The sequence below is a fragment of the Canis lupus genome, chromosome 22 (genome assembly GCF_048164855.1).
Source record: "Canis lupus baileyi chromosome 22, mCanLup2.hap1, whole genome shotgun sequence".
Taxonomy (NCBI): domain Eukaryota; kingdom Metazoa; phylum Chordata; class Mammalia; order Carnivora; family Canidae; genus Canis; species Canis lupus.
The window spans coordinates 14,920,720-14,938,973 of record NC_132859.1 but is presented as its reverse complement, the minus strand read 5'-3'; the positions used below and the strand labels follow the sequence as shown (position 1 = coordinate 14,938,973).

The following is an 18,254-nucleotide window of genomic DNA, read 5'->3' as shown; positions in this document are numbered from 1 at the left end:
CTGCTCAGTGGGGAGCCTGCTTCTCCCTCTATCTCTGCCTCCTTCTCTCTCTCTGTCTCTCATGAATAAATAAATACAATCTTAAAAAAAAAAAGAGCAGTCAATGATCATTTGTTATTTGAAGGAACACTCCAAAATAAGACTATGCAAAAACAAACAGAAGAAAGGAGGCTATAGAAAGCAGAAACAATGCAATGAGTAGAAGGGAACAATTTTTAAAATTTATAATTACTATCTTATGAGATTTAACAGAAGATACTGTATCTATGAAGCAAAAACAGATGCTAGAAAACAAGGAACGTTCAGAGAAGAAAGGACATTTGAGAAATTAAAAAATCGTAAATAATTTTTGCAGAACAGCATGGATAAATCTCAAAAACATCAAAAAAATGAAATCAGACACAAAAGAGTATCTACCATACTATTCCATTTTTTTTTTTAAGATTTTATTTATTTATTCATGAGAGACACACACAAACAGAGAGGCAGAGACACAGGCAGAGGGAGAAGCAGACTCCATGCAGGGAGCCCAATGTGAGACTCGATCCCAGGTCTCCAGGATCATACCCCAGGCTGCAGGCGGCACTAAACTGCTGCACCACTGGGGCTGCCCCATACTATTCCATTTATATGAATCCTGAAACAGACAAATCTATGGTGACAGAAATCAGAAAGTGGTTGCCTGGGAAGTGGAGAGGAGAATGGACTAAAAAGAGATACAAGGGAACTTTCTGGGTGGATGAAATATTCTATTTCTTGTTTGGGTGGTATTTATGTGGGTGTACACAATTATCAAAATTTATTGAACCGAACATCTACTACCTGTGCATATTATTCTATGTTAATTATATTTTAATAAAAAACATTTGCAGAAATGAAATTTCAGTAGAAGGATTAAGCCTCGGGACAACTGGGTGGCACAGTGGTTAAGTGTCTGCCTTTGGCTCAGGGTGTGATCCTGGGGTCCTGGGTATGGAGTCCCACATGGGGCTCCTGACAGGGACCCTGCTTCTCCCCTTGCCTGTGTTTCTGCCTCTCTCTCTCTCTCTGTCTCTCATGAATAAATCAATAAGACCTTAAAAAAAAAAAGGATTAAGCCTCTAAATCTAGCTATTATTTTACAGAAAACACAAAGAATAGAGGTACATGTTAAATGACACCACAGGGATACAGTCAGAAAAATCTAACCTGGGGCACTCTATAGTTTAGCCAGTTTTCCCAACAAAATCTTCTAGGGGGCTAGGGAGGCAAACAGATGAGGAATTCATATATTCACAGAGATTTAAGAGACATACCAAGCAACGACACTATATGAACTTTATTTAGATCCAAATTTAAGCAAACTATTAGAGGGCAGTTTTATAGGACAATTGGAGAAATGTAAACATGTCCAGATATTTGATAATGTTAAGGAATTACTGTTATTTTTTAAGTGAACTAATGGTATTGCAATGGCTTTGTTTTTTGTTGTTGTTGTTGTTTTTAACATTTTATTTATACATAGAGACACAGAGAGAGAGAGAGAGAGAGGCAGAGACACAGGCAGAGGGAGAAGCAGGCTCCACGCAGGGAACCTGATGTGGGATTCCATCCCAGGTCTCCAGGATCACACCTCGGGCTGCAGGCGGCACTAAACCGCTGCACCACCGGGGCTGCCCTTGGTTTTGTTTTTAAGTGTCCTTATGCTTTTACAAATTCATAGTGAAGTACAAACGATATGACGTCTAGAATAGTCTGGGGGCAGTGGCAGTGGGTAGGGGACACAGATGAAACAAGACTGTTGATAATTGTTGAAGCTGATTGTAGCATATACTGAGTTTATTATTCTAGTCTTTCTTCTGTATATGTTTGAAATTTCCCATCGTAAAATGATTTAAAAAAAAAATAGAAGAGTTTGGGAAAAAATAGAGGAAGTCTTCTAGGAAAAAAAGAAATCCTAGAAAAAGACAAAGAGATGGAAAATAGGAGCAAAATATAAGAAACATAGAGGATACGTTCAGGATTTCTAAAAACAAAAAGAGAGAAAAGAAAATGGGGAGGAGAAAATGATCAAAGAAATAATATGAGAAAGTTTCCCAATTCTGACAGCCATTGGTTTCTGGATTGAGTGGCCAGCCAGTAGCCAGTATTGCAAATGAAAGAAGCCCCACACCAAAGTACATCTTTGAGAAGTTTCAAGTTGATGTACTAGGCCACAAACCTCATACACCTTCTTATAGTCCCTCTCTGCCTTTTCTCTCTCTCCTGGATAGCACCCTGTTGGCGTCCACATGTAGGCCGAGTTGCTCCTCCACTTTTAGAATTGGGGAAATGTATGATGCAATGTGAATCCTGGTTTCTAGCAAGCTGCTGAAGGTCTGGACTACATATCTGGAAATAACAGACTAGTTAGCTTTTGGGTAATCCTTGGCTAATGGAAATAGGCGATAAGAGGGAGCTGGGTAGATGGATTTCCCCTTTCTTCACTCTCCCCTGCAGTTCCTGTTTATGACCCTTCCAGAAGATTCTATTGTGCCTGATGGATTGGCAGCTACCTGGTAACACCTGGCATTGCATCCCCTTCCCTCACTCCTTTTCCCTCTGTGTTCTAATATAAAAGCCTTCAAACATACAGGAAAGTTGAAAGAATTTAAAACAAGCACCTATATACCCATTACCTAGCATTTGCTATGGACATTTTGAACAGCTTTATTGAGATATAATTTAAATACCATAAAGTTGACCCATTTAAAGTGTACAATTCTGTAGATTTTAGTGTATTCATAGAGCGATGCAAACATTATCACAATTTTAGAATCTTTTCTTCACCCTCTGCCCCTTTGCAGTCATTCCCACTCCCCCTGTCCCAACCTTAAGCAACCACTAACCCACTTTCTGGCTCTATGGAATTGCCTATTTTGGACATTATATATTAATGGAAACCCAATATGTGGCTTTTTGTGTTTAGTTTCTTTTACTTCACATAATGAGTTCAAGGTTCATCCATGTTGTAGCATGTATCAGCACTTCATCCATTTTTATGGTCAAACAGTATTCCATTGTATATCATTAATAATTTATTGGATTCACTTTATCACATGTCTATCCATCTATCCATCCCTCTATTGATCCATTAACCTGTCCTATATCTTTCATGTATTTCTGAGTGGGCTTACTCCCCTTTCTCCCCAACCCTCAGCACCTTTGCCTTATACATCTCCCAAATAAAGCTCATATCATATGATCTCTTTAGGTACAAAGGAAACTGAAAGATGGAGTGCTTAGCCTTCTGATCTCTGATAGGGAGATACACGGGGAAAGGGAGACTGGGAATGGATTTTTGCTATTTCGGCATACAGTGTTTCTCAATCTCATCCATATCTCTCCCTCTAGTCTTCCCTCCCACCGTTGTATCCCACAGATCTTGTGTTCCATAAATGCCAAATTCCTTAAAATTCCCTGAACACCTCACATTATTTCTGGCTCCATCTCTCGTACATGCTTGTTAGCTGGCTAACTTTCTCTAGGTGACAGATTCTTCCCTCATGATTCAGCTCAGCTATCACTGACTCTTCAGTGAAGTATCAACACACACACACACACACACACACACACACACACACACACACACACCTCTGGCCTCCCTGTGCTTGTTTTATACTCCCATACTGGCATTTACTCTATTGAATTAACCTTTTGACCTTTCTCCACCAGCCTGTAAATCCTGAAGGGCAGGGGCCACGTATTATATATCTTGGTATCCCTAGAACTTACTCAGCTTAGCTCAATAAATATCGGTTGGATGGTGAGGCCCTACAGTAAATTCCTAGTTTGGATATAAAGATGAGTAAGACTTCATCCTGGGTCTCAGGGGAGCCTACAGGACCCTTTTGTCTGGAGAAATGCAAAACTAGACAAGATTCTAGGACAACAAATGTAAACTGGGACTGTACCCAGCAAACCGGAACGTATGGTCACCCAAATTATATATCAGCTTCTATGAAAACAGCAGTGCCATGCTGACTCATGCTCAGTCTGTCAGACCCCAGTCACTTCCAGAACAAGCCAACTACTTCCCATTAGTGCTTGGGTCATATATAATTTTCATTGTTATTATCCATGTAGAAATTATCTATGAAATGTAATATTCCTAAGGCATTATATGTATAGTGCATAGAAAAACATATACTTAAGGAATCAGAAAAAAAAAAATCACCCAATACACAAGTAACACTTTCCAACTTTTTTTTTTAAAAAAAGATTTTATTTATTTACTCATGAGAGACACACAGAGAGAGGCAGAGACACAGACAGAAGGAGAAGCAGGCTCCATGCAGGGAGCCTGATGCAGGACTTGATCCTCTGACTCCCAGATCACACCCTGAGCCAAAGGCAGATGCTCAACCATTGAGCCACCCAGGCATCCCTTTCCAACCTTTTTTGATGTACTGGAATGCATATTTGTAATAAGTGTGTGAAGTCCATTATATATATATAAACTTCTTGGTATTAGCAATAGACTCTAATCTGTTGTCTTTACTGATGGGCATTTGGAGGTTTCCAGCTTGTGACCATTATGAATAATGGAGCTATGAACACCTCAATGTAGATTCCTTTTTCTTTTTTCTGAGTCATTTCTTTGAGGTATATACTCAGGATTAAGTAACCTGGTTGAAGGATAGGAACAGTTGGTACATATTATTTGCTATGACTCTATATCTTACTGCTCTCCTAAAAGTATGAGTCAATTTACAGAGCACCTCTGTTTCTCACAACTCTGCTAATAATTATAATATCATTTTTATGGACTAATAGAAGCTTATTATCATTTTAGGGTGTTCTTTGAATTTTTAATTGCTACAGAGGTCATACATTATACTTTAGCCAAAAACAAGTTAGTTTTTGGAAAACATATGTGTTTGTGTATGTGTGTGTATATAGTTATAAGTTATGTTATAGATATTCATTAAATATTTGTTGGGGACACCTCAGTGGCTCAATCAGTTAACTGTCCAACTCTTGGTTTTGGTTCAGGTCATGATCTTAGGGTTGTGGGATCGAGCCCCATGTGAGGAGCTGTGCTTGACCTGGAGTCTGCTTGGGATTCCTTCCCTCTCATCCACCCTCTCCTTCTGCCCCTCCTCCTGCACACACATGTACTCCCTCCATCTCTCTCTCTCTCAAATAAATAAATAAATAAATAAATAGATAAATAAATAAATAAATAAATAAATAAAATCTTTTTAAAAATCTGTTGAATTAATGTATTAAAATAACACATTCACAAAAAGATAATAACTGCATGATTCCATATTCATGAGGTACCTGGAGTAGTTAGATTCATAGAGACAGAAAGTAAAATGGTGGTTGCCAGGGCCTGGGGTAGGTGTGGGGGGCAATGGGGAGTTGTTGAATGGGACTAGAGTTTCAGTTTTGCAAGATAAAGAGAGTTCTGGAGATAGAAAGTGATTATGGTTGCACAACAATGTGAATGTACTTAGTACTCTCGAACTGTATATTTAAAAATTATTAATAAGGTAAATTTTTTAAAAAAAATTCTTTATTCATGAGAGACACACAGAGAGAGAGGCAGAGACACAGACAGAGAGAGAAGCAGGCTCCCCACCAGGAATCCAATGTGGGACTCAATCCCAGGACTGCAGGATCATGACCTGAGCGAAAGGCAGACACTCAACCACTGAGCCACCCAGGTGCCCCAAGAGGGTAAATTTTATGTTATATAAAAAAATATGTTTTTAACCCAGTGGTTATTTGGCATGTATTGTCAGTAGAAATGTGCCTGCAAAATATAGTCAGGCATGTTAAATGAAATTTCATGTGTGGAATTTTTTAGATTAAAATGATTATGCTAATTTTTTAATGCAGACACAGAGTGTGATATTAATATTGTTATATAGCAAATAGAGTAAGAATCAGAGACCAGATAGTATATAAACACTCAATATTAGCAATAAAGTGTTCAACCTTTAAAAACTATGCATCTAATTTTCTATTATCTGTGAGTAAAATACAGAGGCAGAGGTTAGGGGAATCATAGAGACATCCACTTGAAGTTTTTACCTTAATGATGAAGTGTGGGGCTACGTGACCTCCCCATTTCAAGGGCAGCTTCATCTATCCCTTTATTTTATTATTCATTCATTTGTTCATTCATTCATTTATTCAGTAGGCTCCATGCCTAGCATGAACCCTCAGCTGAGATCAAGAGTCAATTGTCTGAGCCACCCAGGCACTCCTCATCTGTCTCTTTTAGAATGCACTCCAGCCGGGCTCCTGAGTGGCTCAATGTCTGCCTTCAGCTTGGTTGTGATCTATGGCTCCTAGGATCAAGCCCAGGAACAGGTCTCTGCTTGGTGGGCAGTTTGCTTCTCACTCTCCCTCTGTGCTTTCTTTCTCTCACTCTCTCTCTCTCTCTCTCAAATAACTAACTAACTAACAACTAAATAAATAAATAAATAAATAAATAAAATAAAATCTTTAGAAGGCACTCCATCTAAATTCTCTTTACTTCTTATTGGCCAGAATGGATGACATGGCCTGCACTAGCTCCACCAGAGGCTGCTAGGAAAGCAGAGGCTAGATCAGGTTAGACACATTGCCACCCCAAATAAGTTAGGATTCCCCTTCACAAAGAAAGAAAAGGAGAATGGGCATTGGACAGGCAATCAGCAGCATCTGTTATACTCACATTAGTGTTTTTGTTTTGTTCTTGTTTGGGGTGCTACAGGCTGGAACCAATGGTTATATGGCTCCTGAAATCCTAATGGAAAAAGTGAGTTATTCCTATCCTGTGGACTGGTTTGCAATGGGATGCAGTATCTATGAAATGGTTGCTGGACGGACACCATTCAAAGATTACAAGGAAAAAGTCAGTAAAGAGGATTTAAAGCAAAGAACCCTGAAAGAAGACGTCCAATTCCAACATGATAACTTCACAGAGGAAGCAAAAGATATTTGCAGACTCTTCTTGGCTAAGAAACCAGAGCAACGTTTAGGAAGCAGGTAAACTACCATAAAATAGAGGTGATTAGCCATGTCAACATTGTCCACAGGATTCAGTATTATTATTTTCCTATTATTCTTTGCATATTATATAGTTACATATTTCCAATACTTTCAAACACCGTGAGCACTCAATGTAGGATGATCTCAGATATATCTTAAAGTGAAAAAAGTGAAGTGCAAAACAGCATACTTCAAAGAAAGAAAAGAAATCTATAATTTAAATAGTTGCCTAGCATGAACCCAAATATTTTGGGCAGAGTATACAAAGAATGTCTATGATTGGTTGCCTCTAAGAAAAAGAAATTAGGGGCAGGTGACGAGTATGCAAATGAGGATTTTCACTCTATGACCCTATTATCTTTTGAATTTTGAATCATGGGAATAAAATGATTCAAAAATGAATAAAATTAAAACTAAAACTTAAAACCCATCAGTACTGGAAAGTTATAGCTCTGGAAAATTCTGCCCCTTTTAAATGTCTCTGCAAGATGTCAACTGGTCAACAGATATTTAGTGAGTACATATACTATTGCCAGGTATGTTAAATACAGTTGATGTTACTTTTGAAGAAAGTTGAGTTTTATTGCTTACGTGGAATAGTAAGATCAAGATATTTTAGGAGAAACAAAAGAAGTAAAAGCTGACCTGGGCAGTGGATGACTGTGTTCTACAAAGAAAAAACGAAGGACTTTAGATTCACAAACATAGACTCACATCCTAGCTCTGTATGTCATTTTACCTCAAGCAATTGAACTACTTTCTCAGAGTCTCAATATCTTCATGTTTCAAAATGGGGGATTTAGAGGTGTAATGACTAATTTTTTGACAACTTGATTAGGTTACAATACTCAGATAATCAATTATTCTAGAGATTTCTGTGCAGGTATTTTTTAGTTAAGATTAATATATAAATCAGTAGGCTTTGAGTAAAGGAGATTATTCTTCATAATGTGGGTGGATCTCATCCAATCAGTTGAAGGCTGTAACAGAAAAAGACTGACTTCCCTGGGAGAAGAGGGAATTCTGCTGACAAAACACCTTTGGACTTGAAGTGCAACTCTTCCCCTGAGTCTCCAGCTTGACAGCCTACCTTGCAGGATTTGGACTTGCCAAACCACCACAATTGTGTGAGCCAATTCCTTAAAATAAACTTCTCTCTGCCTTTTTTACTTCCCTTTCTTCCTTCCTTTCTTCCTTCCTTCCTTTCTTCCTTCCTTACTTCCTTCTTTCCTTCTTCCCTCCCTCCCTCCCTCCCTCCCTCCCTCCCTCCCCTCTCTCTCCCTCCTTCTTTTCTTTTTCTTTCTTCCTCCCTCCCTCCCTCCCTTTTCTCTTTTTCTTTCTGTCTTTCTTTCTCTGTCTCTCTTTTTCTCTTCTCTCACTCTCTCTCTCCCTCTCTCAATTGCTCTCATATACATACACACATTACTGTCAGGGAGAAAAACTTTTCCTCTACCCTCTTAGGTTTGGAGGCCTGCAAACTAAGCTGACAAAAAACAGATTAGCAAGAGAAAAAGTCAGGTTTTTATTGATGCACATATACAAGAGTTCACAGAAAAATGTGACTGGGATCAATTAGAATTATAGGCCACCTGAATAGAGGAAGGGGAGGAGGAGAAGGGTACTTGCAGGAAAACAAATAATTTCTTAGAATTGGTGGGGGGAAGGGCACTTCTGTGAAAACAAATGACTTTAGGAGAGATAAATGGGTCCTCAGGAGAAGAGATGGGAGATAATGATAGTTTTGTGACAATCTGTCTGTTTAGGTGTGGTGCAGACGGAAGAGTCAAGCTTTCCCAGCTCTAAAACTCCCAGGGAGATTTATGAGTTGAGTTTCTGGGGGAGTCTTTGCTTCTAGGCCGATAAGGGGAGTTCAAAACCTGTATCTGTTGACTTGCAAATGCCTTCAGCTCAAAATAATTTTTATGCTACTGTGGTACATTCTGGACCCCTTCAACATCCTGTTTTTCTTTTTTTTTTTTTTTTAAGATTTTATTATTTATTCATGAGAGACACAGAGAGAGAGAGAGGCAGAGACACAGGCAGAGGGAGAAGCAGGCTCCACTGAGGGAGCCGGATGCGGGAGTCGATCTTGGGACTCAATCCTGGGAGTCCCATGATCATGCCCTGGGCGGAAGGCAGGCACTAAACCGCTGAGCCACCCAGGGATCCCCAGCATCCTGTTGATTCTGTTTCTCTAGAGAATCCTGGCTAATACAGTGGGATACTTTGAGGTTTAGATATGACATATGTAAAGTTAGATATAATGTATGTTCAGACCTGTTCAAAAAGTGATAGCAATTATTACTAGTTTATTCTAAGAGAGATAGCAGATAATATTTTGGCTAAATTATGAGCTTGAACGTCTAAATTCTTAGATTGAATTTTCAAAAATTTAAAATATATACAAATACGAAAGCTACAACATGAAGTTATAGGACTGATTTTTTTTTTTTAATTTTTTATTTATGATAGTCACACAGAGAGAGAGAGGCAGAGACATAGGCAGAGGGAGAAGCAGGCTCCATGCACCGAGAGCCCGACATGGGATTGGATCCCAGGTCTCCAGGATCGCGCCCCGGGCTAAAGGCAGGCGCCAAACCTCTGCGCCACCCAGGGATCCCTAGGACTGATTTTTAATATTTACCCCAGAATGTAGTCAGTAAAATTACCCTAAATCTTCCAAGTAGCTGCTGGTGAAGGCTCTAGAAGAGGCTGCCTTAATTCAAAATATTTGAATATGGAGATAAGCTTTTAATTTTCAACCTCATTTCTTTAAATAGCAAAACAAAATCCATTTGTAATAACTTCCAAAGCATGACAGATACCAAGCTAACAAATGAGCACTTTGAAATTTGACGGAATCTCTACGTTTATGCGAAGTAAAACCTGGAACTGATTTTCCTGTATAGCTTCCAACATTGTTGTATTAGTGTGGTCAGAATCAGCCATGTCATGATAACAAGCAAATCCCATAGTCTCCACAGCTTGAAATGAAAGGAATTTTTCTCACTCACACAAAGTCCATTATGGGTGCAGCAGCCCTTCGGGTATCTCCCTTTGGAGCAGTGACTCAGAAAGCCAGGCTACTTTCTATTTGACAGCTCCATTGGAACTTGAGGCTTCCAGTCACTATAGCAAGAGAAGAGATAGCAAGAGAAGAAAGGGTAGAGAACCAAGAGGAGCTTTGTACTGCCTCAGCAGGGAAGTGACCTACACTCACTTCGGTTTGGCCAGAAGGAGCCCTTGGCCCTATACCAGGTTGAAGGATCTGGCTAGTGTTGCCTTCCACGTGCCCAGGAAGGAGAGAAGAACCAGAAATGGTGACTACTGACCATCTCTACTATATGGCAGGGAATATAAGAGGGCACACCAACAGTGGAAGAGGCAGCAAGGAAAAAGCAGTCTCTTCAGATGACCTCCCTGAAGGGACTACCACCCACTTGGCATGTTTGATTGAAAATCTATCTTGATACTCTATAAACACACTTTGGGTATATAAAATGAAATATTGACAAACTTCTTCAGGAAAATACCACCTTAAAGCTCTGGATCATTGCCTGAAGCTGCTCCATCAAGCAAAACTTTTTTTATAAAGCATCTGTTGTTGTGACTGTTTTGAATAAAACTGTTTACAACATTAGAGAAAAGGCATATAAAAACCAGCTGTTCGGTGAAAGAGAAAACCTTCTAACATTTTTATTTCAGCTCTCTGTATATTTTTTAAATTAAAATGAGAGAATGTTTGATGAATTTAGTGGTGTCCTTCAAAGCCAAGCAAATGCCTACACAACGTGTTAAATGGCAGAGGGGTCAAGTGCCCCTTCCCTCTTGCATTCACAAACATTTGAAATAAATTTTAAAACACTTTTCCTTCTTTAGGCATCATTGAAAGCATCTCCTCCTTTGTCTTTGTAGGTCTGTGAATTAATTTTGCATAGAAGTCGAAAGCTTTTCAGAGCCGCTCACAAAGGCTCTAGATAGGGTTTATGATGTTTTCTAATAAAATAAAAGCTGAAGACCACTTAAGCACTTTGCAGGTTTTCCTCCAGTCAATACAGCAGAACAAGATCAAATAACCATGCAAATCTCTGACTTAAGTGTTTCCCCAACATGTAATTTCGTACCAATACGTACTGTTCCTGGCAGACCAAACCCCACAGAGTGGTCTTCAAGTATGCTCAGTTGGTATCTTTCCTTCATTAACTGTTATAAGAAAATGCGTCATAATCTCTCTGTGGGGTTCAGTAATACAAGAGCTCCTGTAAATGCTCCGAAATAGAATCTACTCCAGTCAAGAGGAGAAGTCTTCCTGCCACTGCCAGGCTGGCTATTGCAAAAGATGTTGCCTCCATCAATAGCCTCTCCTATTTGTCCAAAGTGCACTGCATAATGATGGGCCAAAAGTCCCTGAATGAAGCTGTCAGGGAAAGATTCAAGAGTAAAATAATAATATCCATGTGATTTCTAATTACAGAACTGAGGTAAGAGTCATTAGTGCAAAGGATAAAGCGATCAGATTTGCAGTGGCCCAGACACTGAGTAAAAGGAATAGGGGTTGGAAAGCCTAGTCTTGTTGTTAGCATCAGCAACCACAGACAGAACTGTTCACCCTCTTGTCAAGACTGGCTTGGCAAGTTTCTCAAGGTTCCTGAGCCCCTGGGCACTCTTTGTTTATCCACGTTAAAGCTGCTCAGAGTGAGGTTAAGGTGCTCTCTTGACCCCTAGGACAGTGTGTTCATACCTGCTGGTGGCCATCAAGGGGTTTCCAGCTCCTTCCTCATGGCACCTGGACCCATTCCAACTCCTTTGTTTTCTTTGAGACACAAAATCTTGGGGTTCATTCCTTATCTCCTTAGGTGGAATTCTAGGTCTGTCCTTGTTCTGCTACATTTAAATTCTCTCTGATATCCTCCCCACCACCATTTGCTGTGTAAATTATACCTCAGTAAACCTAAATTAAGAGAAAAATCCATCTTACTGAATTATCTCAGTAACCCTCCCTCAAAGCTCTGACTCTACGGGATGTAAACCACACAGACATCAGTCATTAGGTTCTAGAAGACAGCAAGCCTGCATTTTCCTTCCTTTCAATTGATGGAGACTTGGTGGCTTGGGATAAAAAAGACACAGACACCTTGTAGTATCTCATGATACAGTTCTCCATGCTTGTTTTCCAGTTGGGTCATAATGAGAAAAGTCCAAGGAGTCCTGCATCATCCATCCTGGATGGGGCTAGACCTGAATCACAGAACAACCCAGGGAATGGCTGGGCATCAAATGCCTCCAGCTGGATTTCTCTTTTCCATAATAATATTTTATTATAATTTTCCTTTGAAAAATTCACCTGTGTTTTTTGGCTTTTTCAGACGCACAGCTATTTATGAATGCAGAAGCAAATAAAGAGGTTAAAAATACAATGAAAAGACAGACAGGCATTATTGTGATGGTTAAATGCGATAACATAAATGCAGAGCTTAACTTTGTGAACTAAAAGTGAGTTCAGGATAAATGCCAGTTATTCTCACTATTGTTATTAGTAACATCATGATTGTGTTTTGGACCTGTTAGAGTCCACTGCAGTAATTATCTGACATAGTAGGAAGTCTCTAAAGGGAGAATTCCTCAATCCTTTTCCTAAAAGCTTTTTGATAACTGGAATAAAAATAAAAGGAAACGTATGAAAGTGATTAATTTTTACCAAGGTTGATTTAGGACATAAATCGACTTTTCTGTCAAAACAAAATGAAACAAAAACCTGTACTTAAGAGGAACCAAGAGAAATGTGCAGTAGGCTGCCCCTAGTGTGCCCCCAAAGATCCCCACCTCCTTTTTTGTTTTTAAGATTTTATTTATTCATGAGACACGGGGAGGGGGGTGGGCAGAGACATAGGCAGAGAGAAAGGCAGGCTCCATGCAGGGAGCCCGAAGTGGGACTTAATCCTGGGACCCCATGATCATGCCCTGGGCCAAAGGCAGGCCCTCACCGCTGAGCCACTCAGGCGTTCCTCCCAACCTCCTGTTATCCACACTCTTGTGTAATCCCTTCCCTTAAGGGTAGGCTGGACTTATTCATCTGCTTCTAACAACATGGCAGAAGTGATAAGATATCATTTCTAAGATTAGGTAGTAAGAAGACTGTGCCTTTTATCTTGGGTTCACTCTTTCTCTTTCCCATCCTCCCTTCCTCCCTCTCTGATCATTTGCCCTGGGGAAAGCCAGCTGTAAAGTTATAAGGTAGCTTTGTGAAGAGGCTCATGTGGTAAGGTATGAAGACCTGCCAATAACCATGTGAATGAGCTTGGAAGCAGATTTCCTCCCCTAACCCCAGCTGAACCTTCAGTTGAGACCATAGCCTTGATGAAGAGTTTTTTTTTTTTTTTTTTTTTTTTTTAAGATTTTATTTATTTATTTTCATGAGAGACACACAGAGAGAGGCAGAGACATAGACAGAGGGAGAAGCAGGCTGAAGCATGAGGCGAGACTTGATCCCAGGACCTCGGGATCATGACTTGAGCCAAAGACAGACACTCAACCACTGAGCTACTAGGTGCCCCCCGATGAACAGCTTTACTGAAACCTCATGAAAGACCTTGAGCCAGAGGCACCCAGTTAAACTGGTTCTAGATTCTTGACCCACAGAAACGGAGATAATAATGTTGTTTTAAGCCACTGAATGTTGGGGCAGTTTGTTACACAGCAATAGATCATTAACAAGAGGTCACACAGTTGGAAACACATTTCCCCCACCCCCCCCCCTTATTCTAAGGCAAATACTGGAATTATTTCTAACACAAAGAAGAAGGGCTTGATAAAAAATAGCCATAGTCTTGAGCATTGAATGGATGCTACTAAAAATTACTAATGGATTTTTTAAATCTTTAAAAATATTGTGGCAGTTGGGGAGGTAGGTGGAGCTCCTAAAAATCATGTTATATGAAGAGTGAGGAGATATGGGTGCTGTCTTTAGAATGTGAGGGGGGCTGTGTGGGAAGAGACATGCTTCCCTTGTTCAATGTGACCCTGAAGAGTAGAGCAAAGTGCAATGACTGGAAGTTGTAGGCAAGCAGGTTCGGGTTCCACTGAATTTTGCCTGTATTTCCATAGAGCACTAAAAATAAAAGTCATGTCAACTGCTTGACTCTGAAGATTAGATCTACATGTGAAATTTATCTGCAAACAACGAAGATGCTACTGTCTGCATAAGATGGAATTGTGGGTAAATTTTTAAAAATCATGGGTGATTTTTCAAGTTATTATTTTTCCAAATTATTCTTTACATCGTTATATTGTCTTTGAAATTAAAATAAAATGTATTGCAGGAAAAGAATACTACACACTTCGTATTGTTAAAACATTTCCTGTTTTGGTTTGTTACTGTGTCTAAGGCTGACCATCTCCTTTCTTCACAGAGAGAAGTCTGATGATCCCAGGCAACACCCTTTCTTCAAAACCATCAATTTTGCTCGCCTGGAAGCTGGCCTGGTTGAGCCCCCATTTGTGCCAGATCCTTCAGTGGTTTATGCCAAAGACATTGCTGAAATTGAAGATTTCTCTGAGGTTCGGGGAATCGAATTTGATGATAAAGACAAGGTGTTCTTCCAAAGATTTGCAACAGGTGCTGTCCCCATAGCATGGCAGGAAGAGATTATAGAAACAGGACTGTTTGAAGAATTGAACGACCCCAACAGGCCTGCAGGTTGTGGGGATGGTAATTCATCCAAGTCTGGTGTGTGTTTGTTATTATAAGTTGTTTTCTCTACCAGATGGGCAGCAGGAATCTCAGCTGACATAATCCTTGAATGTTCCTAACACATGAAAATCTGTTGAATGAGGACTGATCAATCAGGAGGGGCATTTCAACCATAGAACAGTTCAAAGGACAGGTGAGCTTACCACTAGGACACATTTTTCTCCCCTCCCCTCCACCTCCCCACTCTTTCCGCTCTCCTCCCCTTTCTCTCACTCTCCACCCTACCCCTTACCTCCTCTCCTCTTCCCCTCTTCTACCCCTTTTCTCCTCTCTCTCCTTCCCTTCCTCTTCTTTCCTCTCCTTTCTTCCTCCTTCCTTCCTTCTCTCTCCCTCTCTCTCTCTCTCTCTCTCCCCACCTCTTTCTTCTTTCTCTCTTTTTTCATAAAGATGAGTAAAGTCTCAGTTTTCATTGAGGCCTGGGAAAAGGAACATTCAGGTTTATTTTGATAAACTAAAAGCATGAGCCCGCCACCATCATGTCCCTGAAAATTACACAAAGTCCTAGGAATAGAGAATGGAACGTTGTGGTAATGCTCAGAAAATGAGCATTTGCAATTCTTGGTAAATAATCATTTTAGTTTTTCTTTGTTTATATCCTTTCTTCCCTTCATCTTTCAGTATTTCTTTTGCCTCTGTAGTTATAAAAAGGATTTGAAAGCTGGAAATAAATGTTCCTTATATCCTCCCCCTAAAAAGGAGTGGATTGTAATATTTGGGCAATATTTAAAATTACAGAATAATTTTTAACTTACCGAAAGTCTCGTTGTCATGTTCCGGCAGTATTTTACCATTATAATGTTGAAGCATTTTAAACATAAACACTCACGAGATCTGTGAATTAAAGTATTCTGTAAGTTGAGTCCTTTAGGTAACATGCTACAAATTGCTTACATGTATTTTTCCACATGCCATTAGTTCCCAAACTTTGCTGAACTTTGGAATCACCTAGGGATCTTTTAAAAGTACCAATGTCTGACTCTTACCCCCAGATTTTAATTGGTCTGGGGTGCAGTCTGGGCATCTAGATTCTCAAAAGCTCCCTAGGTGCTTCTAATGTCCGGCAAGTTTGAGAACCATGCCACATAGGCTTAAATGCTGTTATGTAGGGTTCTTGTTTGGGTTGCTCAAGGTTTCAACTGTACATTTGGGAGCAACTTTTGGGGGGGGGGGGTAGCAACTTTTCAAATACCCCCAAAACACATAATTTTGGCAGTTGCAGTATATATGAAACTGAAGATAATCTGTATTCATCCTGTAGACTTTCCTGTCCTTGTACACTGTAGTTCTTCACACATATCTTGTGAAGTAGGCTTTTGGCTCTAAGGCTCTTGGCTCTTTCAAGACTTGAATGAAGGAGAAATATAGGCTTTGGCAGCTGATTTAAACAAATGGTAGCCCTCATTTCAAGTGGCTACCCAGCCAGAACTTTATTGTAGAATTAGCACTTCTCATGAGCACAGCCAAAGTGAAAATTCTAAGGGTGCAAAAAAATATTTGGGGCACAAATAAATATAAATCTGAGGTGATTATACTTAAAGAAAAAAAGGGGGGCACCTGGCTGGTCAGCTGGTAGAGCATGTGACCCTTGACCTCAGAGTGGGGTTGTGACTTCAAGCCCCATGTTGGGCATAGAGCTTACTAAAAATAATAATAAAATGAAATTTTTAAAAAGGGTAAAAAAAGATGTATGTGTGCATTAGGAAATCTCACTTGTCCCAGTGGTGAGAAACCTGGCTGAATCATTTTAAAAGTTTTCTCTCTTGATTAAGGGAGCCAAGAGTTGCAAAAACACTGGTCAAAAATATTTGGTTAACTGGAATCCAGCTAACAATAATCCTCAATTATAAGACAGCATTAACCATATCCTGCAGGAGTAGTAAGAAATCCTCTTGGACTTAAGTCCTGGGTTAGTTCATCTGCTACTCACCCTTCTGCTCATTCTCTATCCTCAGCAAGTTCTTGATGCTCCAAATCCTGCTCTGGAGACACTGCAGAGTCCTGGGTCATCAAAGCAGATACAGGTGTGTCCAGCAGATTCTTTTTCCTAAGACAAGAAAGTAGATTAAAATTTGATGAAATTTGTAACAAGTCTATTTTAACAAAAAATAAAATCACAAGACAGAACTTTCCAAGAGTAGAGTTTTTAGTATTTAGCTTTATAATTAGACATTTCAAAGTAATGTCTTCTTGCATTGGTTCCTTATTGTAAATGTCTACTGCTTTTGATAAACTTTAGTAGAAATCTGTGTTTCATTTCTTAGAACTAACTCAAGAAAGTAATTGAGGAAGATAACTATATTCAAACAATCTCCAAGTAAATATATGTTGAGTTAAGTTACATATTGAGCCCTATCCTGGGTATTTGGGGGACACCATAGAGAAATAAGACAACTGTCTAAGAGAAGCTATATGGTGTAAGGTAAAATGCAGCCTCTTGTCAGTGTTGTTATTCACATTTTAAATGAGAAACTGGGGTGCCTGGGTGGTTCAGTCAGTTGAGCGTCTGACTCTTGATTTCAGCTCAGATGGTGCTCTCAGGATCATGAGATCAAGCCCCGCATCTGGCTCTGCACTCAGTGGGGAATCTGTTTGGGATTCTCTCTCTCCCACTGCCCACCCACTCCTCTCCTCCTCCTCAAGTAAATAAATAAATCTTCCTTTAAAAATGAGAAACTAAAGCTCGGAGATGTTCTATAGCTTACCCAAGGTCACACAGCTTTTCAGGGTTGTTGCAAAGACTAGAAGTAATGTATATGAAACACATAGCACATGACTTGCATATAATAGGGCCATAATAAATTGAAGGTTAATAGTAAGTAGCAGCAGGTCAAATTATTCTAGGTCAGGGAACAAACTAGTAAGAGCTAAATTTGGCCACCTTAATTGAAAATTCCAAAGGCCGTGAGAGAAGGAAGAGACCTGGGTCCTAGGGAGCAGTTTAAAAGGAAAGCTTTTATGCACAATGAAAGAAAGAACTAACTAGAATACATGGAAACATTGGAGTTCATCCCAGGCCCCATCCTTATCACATGCCAGGTACAGGACCCACCTGGGTCATGTCAGAGTGATGGAGGCTCCTGGCTACAAGGGCCAGGCAAGTGAGGAACAGACCTGATGGGGAGAATAATGTTGGAGATGGAGAGAAACAAGTGATTGCAAAGTGATCTGCAGCAGGTTGTGGGTGGGATTTAAGTAAAAATTTCAAGAAGACGAAACCAGATGTCATCAAAGAAGAATGTGATTTTTGAAAGGGGATGATGCTTGCTTATTCTCCAAAGTTAAAACGAACTTATGTTTTTGGGTTGTTTTTTTTTTTTGACTTCTGTTTTTATAGAAAAGTTTCATAAACATAATGAAACATTAGGGGAAACAAACACATATGTGAGTGACATACTCAAAGAAGAATAAGAGAGGGGCTATTTGTCAGGGGCTATTTGGAATGTTTGTTTCCTACAGGAGAAGATGGGTTTAAAGGATAACCTGCAGGAAGGGATGTAGA

The 18,254-nt window shown here is 39.7% G+C and overlaps 1 protein-coding gene across 3 annotated transcripts in view; it reads left to right on the top strand.

The window, feature by feature from the left end:
* GRK7 (G protein-coupled receptor kinase 7) overlaps positions 1-16,879 on the top strand; it is a 31,715-nt gene extending 14,836 nt beyond the window's left edge. Inside the window, exons 3-6 of one of the 3 annotated variants that reach the window (XR_012014843.1) lie at positions 6,728-7,002; positions 14,415-14,620; positions 14,769-14,888; positions 16,708-16,879. Coding sequence is in view for 2 of the 3 variants with exons in the window: in XM_072792442.1 (XP_072648543.1) it covers positions 6,728-7,002; positions 14,415-14,751 (612 nt within the window). In the remaining variant the exon portion in view is untranslated. Of the gene's footprint in view, positions 1-6,727; positions 7,003-14,414; positions 15,612-16,707 lie in introns of those variants that run through there. The other 2 variants (XM_072792443.1, XM_072792442.1) reach the window with 2 other exon arrangements.
* Positions 16,880-18,254: the final 1,375 nt, after the last annotated feature.